The sequence below is a fragment of the Carassius auratus genome, chromosome 1, assembly GCF_003368295.1.
Source record: "Carassius auratus strain Wakin chromosome 1, ASM336829v1, whole genome shotgun sequence".
NCBI classification, from domain to species: Eukaryota; Metazoa; Chordata; class Actinopteri; order Cypriniformes; family Cyprinidae; genus Carassius; species Carassius auratus.
In genome coordinates this window covers 15,714,959-15,723,509 of record NC_039243.1, presented here as the reverse complement: position 1 = coordinate 15,723,509, position 8,551 = coordinate 15,714,959, and the positions used below count along the sequence as shown (strand labels likewise).

At 33.4% G+C, this 8,551-nt stretch overlaps 1 protein-coding gene across 2 annotated transcripts in view; it reads left to right on the top strand.

Annotated features, from left to right (window-relative positions):
• The window catches only part of mrpl39 (mitochondrial ribosomal protein L39), a 14,871-nt gene extending 7,618 nt beyond the window's left edge, over positions 1-7,253 (top strand). The window contains exons 6-10 of one of the 2 annotated variants that reach the window (XM_026253981.1): positions 365-477; positions 5,146-5,211; positions 5,443-5,596; positions 6,144-6,191; positions 7,117-7,253. In XM_026253981.1, coding sequence (XP_026109766.1) covers positions 365-477; positions 5,146-5,211; positions 5,443-5,596; positions 6,144-6,191; positions 7,117-7,185 — 450 coding nt within the window. In that variant the 3' untranslated portion in view covers positions 7,186-7,253. Of the gene's footprint in view, positions 1-364; positions 478-5,145; positions 5,212-5,442; positions 5,597-6,143; positions 6,229-7,116 lie in introns of both variants that reach the window. The other variant, XM_026254010.1, reaches the window with a different exon arrangement.
• The last annotated feature ends 1,298 nt before the right edge of the window (positions 7,254-8,551 follow it).

Sequence of the window (8,551 nt, the reverse complement as noted above, 5' to 3'; positions counted from 1 at the left end):
TTGTAATATAGTGAAGTAAATGTAGGCGTCCCACAGAGGGGAAGGGTGACAGTTAATTTAAGTGTTTAGATCATGAAATGTTTCAAACCCAGTATCAGTAATGTAACCAGTAATGTTTCGATATCAGAAATGTCTACATTCTGAATATACAAAAAAGCACTGATTGAGAGGCATTTTTTGGTCCAAACCCCTGTTAATTTTAAACCCCAATTTTAAAGTTTATATTTGTCTTTAGTGTTGGATGCTGAGATGGATGTGAATTGGAGCTCCTGGCTGTGTGTCAGTATGAAAGTATCTTTGGTGATGATGCTGATCTTCTCTGAAGTGTTAGCAGTGTTCAGTTCGATTGCTTCTTTTGTTGCAGGAAAACATGCGCAGTTTAACGCGTGACGCACTGCAGCTCATTCATAAGGATCTGCCGTGGGAACCGCTGGAGGTTTCAGCGACTGTGGCGCTTGAGATCTTCTCTCATAGCCGGTACAAGAAACACACACTACACAATTCAAATGTTTTCAACGTGTTTTTTGTATTTTGTGCATTATAAAATTAAAATCATTCAGTATAATATCAGATATGGATCTGTTCAGACAGTGTAGACGATATTCAGTAAATCTACATCCAGTAAACTAAAATCTTGAAAATAAATTGTCATTACATGAAATCAAACAGATATTAACATATATATATGTGAGTGTGTGTGTGTGTGTGTGTGTGTGTGTGTATGTATAATAAATTAATTTCTCAACATTTCTAATTTTTGCTTAGTTTGTTGAATACTAAAATAACTCAAACTAAAAACCAAAGAGTAATACAAACAATATAGAGATATATTATATTAAAGAGAATAAACTAATAAAAATGACAAAAATATTTCTCAAAGGTAAATGCGGCAGTGTGCTGATTTATGTAAGAGATCACATCCAAAGTAAACAACTGGATATCAGTGACTGTAACTTGGAGTGTGGGGACTACTATTACTTTATCTCCTCAAATGACTTTCTGTGTATTAGCAATTTATTGACCTCCTAAAGCTACTAATGATTTCTTTATTTCTCTTGGTAATTTACTTAAACAGTGTGATGGAAAAGAAGTCATTCGTTTGGGTGACCTTAATTTAAATTGGTTTGAGAAGTCATGTAGAAACAAACTTAAAGAAATAACAAAACCTTTTCAAAAGACACAACTATTAAGTAAACCAACTCGTATAACAAGATCCTCTCAAACTTTAATAGATTTAATATTGACAAATAAACCCGAGAGAATAATTAAAACTTATAATTTAATTACAGGCATGTCTGATCACAATTTAACTCTAGTAGCTAGAAAATTGATAAAAACAAGGTGCAAGAATGAAACTCAAATGAATAGTAAAATGTATATCACATTCATTCCAAAGAAAGATTTACAACTGGTGGAAAAAGATTTAATACAAACAAAGTGGGCTGTCATGATCTTATGTTGGCTGTAAATGACATATTAATCAAATATACAAAAAAGAATCTAAGAAAGCGACATGCAAAACGAAATTTGCCATGGTTCAACAAAATTATTGGGGATATGATGAAAAAGCGAGATATGGCGCTAAAAAAATTTCTCAAATCAGGACTAACAACGGATCGATTCGCCTTTACAAGTCAAAGAAATAAAGTTATTGCTGAGCTTAGAAAGGCCAAAGCCAGTTTTTTTTCTTGAAATCATTAGAAATGCACAAGGTAATAGTAGAATAATATGGAAAACTATTTATAAACTGATTGGAAAAGTCAAAATGTGAGAATATTTGTCTCAATATAGAGGGAAAAATTATTGATGACTCTTTTGCAATGGCAACAAATTTTAATGATTATTTTTTAAACAATGTCCAAAAAATGGCTCAGAATTTTCACATTGCTCACCCCCCTCACAATCAGTGACAAATCTGATTTTAATCTTAGCTCAATAACTAAAACTAAAGTTGAAAAAATTATTACTGTGCTAAACAACAGCAAAGCAAAATATATTTATGGACTTGATACTTATTTTCTTAAACAATATAAGGACATCTCTGATCCGTTGACAATAATGATCAATCAATTGATTAGTGAGGGTATTTTTCCAGCAGCCTTAAAACCTGCGATTGTAACTCCGATATTTAAGTCTGGGAACAAACAAGACATGAACAATTATCGTCCAATAAGCATCCTCCCAGCTGCGTCAGAAGTGCTCGAGAAAACTGTGGCAGAGTAACTTACCACCCACTTTGAATCACAAACTCTTTTAAACCCAATGCAATTTGGTTTCAGACGGAAATACTCCACAGACTCTGCCTGTTGTTACTTCCTGGAAACTATCAGGGCATATGTGGATCAGGGAAGGGTGGTGGGAGCAATCTTCCTTGATCTGCGTAAATCTTTTGATACTGTCAATCACCAGATACTTTACAGTAAATTAAATCAATTTAGTCTCTCTGAGCACACCCAAAATTGGATAAGATCTTATTTGAGTGACCGACATCGGTGTGTACAAGTGAATAACATCCAATCTGCGTCCAGAGCCACTTCGATGGAAGTGCCGCAAGGGTCTATTTTGGGACCCTTGCTTTTTAGCATCTATATAAATGACCTCCCTACAGTGTGCTCGGACGTTGACATAATCATGTACACTGATGATACAGTTATCTTCACTTCTGGGGAAAACGAGCTGGAGGTTGCGGACAAATTATCAAAAAAGATGCAAAAAGTTGCACAATGGTTACATACGTCTTGTCTGACCTTAAACGTTGATAAAACGGTTTCAATGTTTTTTTCAAATAAATGTTAATTACAAGTAACTCAAGAAATTCAAGTAAATGGACAAACAATTAAAAATGTAAATGAAACAAAATATTTAGGTCTAATACTCGATTCGAACCTTGGTTTTAAGTCACATAAAAAATCTTAGTAATAAATTGAAATTTAATTTGATGAACTATAAACATATTAGAAATTCATTAACTACGGAAGCCTCAAATATATACCTCAACACTATGATTGTTCCACATCTTCTGTATTGCATGTCTAGTAGGCGTGTAAAACATCGTTAAAATTACTTGAATCATTATATAAAAGGGCCTTAAAAATCCATGATAAAAAGCCTCGCCAGTACCATCACTGTAAAGTATTTTAAACACATTTTGAGTTTTGAAAACCTTATTAAATATAATCAAATTTCTGCTTTATTTAAAATTATCCATAACATCGCTGCTCCCCCTTTGAGAAAATTTGTCACATTAAATTCGGAGAGAATTTCTAGAGCCACATGGTCGACAGTCAGAGGAGAGTGCAGCGTTCCAAAACGTAGAACCACATATGGTCAACAATCATTCTTTTATAAAGCAGCGAACCTTTGGAATATTCTTCCAAACGAAATTAGCTCATGAACAAACTATAGTACATTTTACACGCCTGTCCAAACAGTGGTTATTATTAAAGCAAACCTGTACGCACTGAATTGACTGTGATATGAACGATGTAAATTGTGAGTGAGTGAGTGATAGATTCCTGAAGTGGAGTGTGTTTTTATGATGTGAGTGAAGTAATGATTTTATGTATTATTCTGTATATGTTTTATGAACTTTTGTACGTAGGGCCTATAACATCTACCTGTCCAGGGACTGCGGGTGGAAATTAGCATTTTTTGCTATAACCTGGCACATGACATCTCTTCTTTTTTAGACTAATGTTTTTTCTGTGCATTGTCCCTGATCAAATAAAATAAATTCAAATTCAAATCAAAATTACTCAGTTTTATTAAGACTAAAATGCAAACAGGACAAACATTTCATGATCTTAAGAAAACTATAATAGTTCATATTTGAAAATAAAATAACAGTATAAAACTGGAGTTCTTCCCAGGGTTATTAGGGTAAACTACTACAATAAAAAAATTCTAACTTGAAATAAAATAAATATTCACTGAAATAAAACATTATAAATATATATATATATTTTATTTCAGCTAGTTTCCGAAGCAACATTTCTCATTTTCAATTAGTTTGACTTAACTTAAATAAAAATGAATAAAAACTATTAAACTATAAGCTATTAAATAGAGGAATTGAATAACAACAAAAATTGACAAGAAAAATGACAAATACAAAGCATAATTACTAATTTATTTATTTTATTTATTTATTTACATAGCTCCCTATTTAGGGTCAAGTATTATCGATTTCATTCCAGTAGTCAACCATGACTCTTGAACCAAGGCCTTCTCTTTCTACCCTCGTCGGGGGAAAAATCAAACTACCAGTCTACCAGTCTTATGTCTTCTAAAAATCCTCTTTGACAATTCCACCTTTGAAATAAGAGGCTAATCCAGCCTTAATCAGGTCGCACACTGGATGAGAAGCACAGCGCTGTGCCGCACCATGTCTTTAAAATTAGAACACACTGTTTTATATGAGCGTGCGCAAACCGGAGGCTCCACCAGCAACTTATTAATGCTTCTGTCATCTTGAACTGAACGCAATGAGTCCGGTGTGTGATACTAGAGTTGCCCTTTACCGCGCTGCACTTCTCATCTGATGTGCGACTGCCTTTCAGAAATGCAACAAGAAAACAGCACAGCGAGAGTGACTGATATCACCAAAATACATAGCTATATTTAAGTCAAATGAAAATTCTCATTACAAATGCATCATTCTGAGTACAAAACCAACAAATGTAATGTGCGTTTAATGTAAGCCAACACATCCTGACAGCACTCACAGGCAAACAAATTATGACAAACAAGCAGTGTTTATTATAATATTATTATTGGCACAGCGGCCTAGTAAATGTCCTCAAATACATTATTTGCGGCTTGCATCGTGAGTGATAGTCAGTTTATCAGTGTTTTTTTTTAATGGTTCACCTCTGGTTAATTTAGACATGGCTTCTGATCAGAGTTCATCTAGTTTGAAGGAGGGATGAATGTAATGAACCAGCATTCACTCCATTTTATTTCTCGAATGTGACACATTGTTGAATCAAGATGTTGACTGGATACATATAAACTGTCTCTAATTGAACAGACGGAAAGTTTGAAATATTGAGGGGAAAAAAAACTGTAATTTTAATGGAATATTTTGAAAGCATTTTTTCCTCCAGAATAATCAGGGATTAAACATGTGTAAGTGTGTTTGCACAGGTGTAAACAGGAGGAAGTTGAAGAAAGAGCAGCTCAAAGCCAGAATGGGACAGTGTCTTTATACAGGTGAAAACACACACCCTTTCACTCCTATCATTAAGAGGACATTTCATAGGCGTAATGGTTTTTATACTAAATTTATGTATTGATAATCCTCACAGAATATATTCTGCATTTTTAAATAAAAATAGTTGATCGTGTTTATAATGTCTGAATAATTAGGACATTTAATATGTCAAACCAGCACACACACACACTATCAGATCAGCTGTGCTGGATGTTCTGTGTGTTGCTCAGGTGTGGAGATCATGTGACGGTGAGCGGAGGCCCTCTAGTGGCTCGTACAGGTCTCTGCTCTCAGTATGAGGTCACATCTGTCCATACAGTGGGAGAATGCGAGTGGGGCGTCCTGCGCCGGGCTCAGGGGCTGTCACTGCCCCTCAACCTCACTGTACGTACATCTCATGTCTGTATTGAGTGTGAGAGAAAATGAATCTTTACAATGGGTCATTCTGCCATATAATTAATGTACCGTATTTTCCGCACTATAAGGCGCACTTAAAAGCCTTTAATTTTCTTAAAAAACGACAGTGCGCCTTATAATCTTATAATATATAGCGCTTTATATATGATTCAAGTCACTCAAGGCGTCTTTATCTGACTGTTTTGTTGACATTGCCTTTAGCACAGCTCCATCTAGTGGATGCATAACGTAAACCCAGTCAAACGTTTGACTGCAGTCTCTTCTATTCTATATGCGCCTTATAATCCGGTGCACCCTATATATGAAAACAGTTCTAAAATAGGCCATTCATTGAAGCTGCGCCTTATAATCTGGTGCGCATTATAGTGCGGAAAATACAGTAAATGTAGCACTGTGGACAATTACAAGAGCAGTTCAGTCTGTCATTTCTAAGATTAAGTCTAGTACATTGTGCTTTAGTGTGTATATTCTTGATTCTGAGTTGTGCACATTTCAGTTTTATTTGTGTTTTTAGGCTCATCATAAAGTGTGGAAGATGCTGCGGAAAAGAGCAGAAAGACTTGTAAGAAATGTTTGTGTGTGATAATTCAGTTAAACAAGTGAAGGCAAGACACTGCAGGCAAAAACACTTTTCATGCACTGTTCAGTTTTGAGATTTTGAGCTATTTGGCTTTTTTTTTTTTTTTTTTGGCAAAATATACATTTAAATGTTTATTTGATTGCACTGTTTGCATATATACATTTAGGCTTTTTTTTTTTTTTTGGCAAAATACACATTTCAATGTTTATTTTATTGCACTGTTTGCATCTATACATTTAAATTCCAGTGAAATAATTTTTTTTATTAAATAGTTGTCTCAGAGCTTACACCAAACATTTCAGTTGTATTGCTCTTTATATTCTGAAGGCTTTTATTGAGGGGTTTGTTCCATTCACACTGATTTATACAACATTTTATTCCTCAAAAATGTGGTGAAATAGTATGTTTTCTGTTTCTGTCAACAAAATCAAACAAGAATTATGAACTTTAATAACAGTGGCTTTATCCACTGTTGAGATTTGTGTACTGGAAATGTATGCAAATTAGGGCATATTTAATTAGATGATGCCTCATTGCCACTTTTAAAAATAGAAAAGCAGACAAATTTTCAACTCATCCCTAAGTTTGTTCCAACAAACGAAAAATAAAAACACACATACATAAAAAGTTTAAGATGCTGCTGCAGAAATATGAAGCTCAATTTATTGCAGTACTTGAATTCAGTGAATACATTTTTGTTTTAGCTGTAAAATGTCTAAATCATAATTTTGAGTGCATTTAGTGTGCAAGTGCATTAGTTAACACATTTGATCATTTTTACAAACTCAGAAAGTGTTCTAGTTATATGGATGTACAAATAGACTAACTTATATTAAACCATTTTCTTTAACATTTTTTGGAGGTTCTGTCAATGAAACACATTATTTGATTATTTGCTCTTTTGCAGGTGGAGATTCCCTCATCCTCAACAGTGACTCCTCCTCTCATAACAGAAGCCACGCCCCCTCAGCAGTAATCAACACCTCCCCACCCAGCATTCAGTGTGTTATATTGTTGAATAAAAATGTATGTCACATGTAAAAAGTCTACTTATTTATTTTTTTATTGTGTTTGAATGAGTGTCTCACATTACTGACAAAAACATGAATGGTTGAAGTGATTATTTTTGCTTCCAGCAAAAGAATGACTGCAAATTAATCACTGGAAATCTCAAAGTTGGTTGCTGCTAGTAGATCATATAAGTCTTTGTTACTGACCCTCATAATGAATTCAAAATTACAAGAATCATTTGCGACCCTGGACCACAGAACCAGCCTTAAGTCGCTGGGGAATATTTTTAGCAATAGCCAAAAAAACATTGTAGGGGTCACGATTATCGATTTTTCTTTCATGCCACAAATCATTAAGATATTAAGTACAGATCATGTTCCATTAAGATATTTTGTAAATATCCTACCATAAACATCAAACTTAATTTTTGATAAATAATATGCATGGCTAAGAAATTCATTTGGGCAACTTTAAAGGGCTATTTTCTCAGTATTTGTTATAGTATTTTTTATTTTTGTTCACCCTCAGATTCCAGATTTTCAAATAGTTGTATCTCCTATCATAACAAACCATACATTAATGGAAAGATTATGTATAAATCTCAATTTAGAAAAATGTATACTTAAATTAACAATTAATTTATTTACAATTTGGCTTTGGTTGAAGAATATTTGTTTTGACTGTTTTTTGTTTTTTTTTAATTGTGGGGTTTACTTGCATAAACTTTCAGTCAGATTAAAAAGTTATGTTTTTCATGCTGCCATGGTTTGTCAATTGGTATAAATATTTGTGTTTATCAACAAAATTGTGTGAAATCAGACGCTAATTTAACTTATGAAGACCTAAACACAAAATGTTTATGATTTTTTTTCAATGGTTATATCACTTAAAAATAATGTAAATTAAAAACAAATCTAAATAAATAATAAAAATTATATTTTATGTGTACTATGAGGTTCTTCAAGCATTTCCGAAGTTTCGTGGAATTGGGAAACTTAAGTAAATACTTATTACTAAATGATATTTAGCCCCTAAAATGCTAAAAAAAAAAAATTACCGGGGGACCCCTCGAAATGCGATTGGCCTAATTTAGACTAGTTTTAAGTAGCATTTGGGTGGGTTTTGTCGTAAAAACCTCAAGTCACCTTTATTTATATAACGCTTTATACAAAATACATTGTGTCAAAGCAACTGAACAACATTCTTTAGGAAAACAGTGTGTCAATAATGCAAAATGACAGTTAAAGGCAGTTCATCATTGAATTCAGTGATGTAATCTCTGTTCATTTTAACTAGTGTCTATGTATTTATTTGCAATCAAGTCAACAATA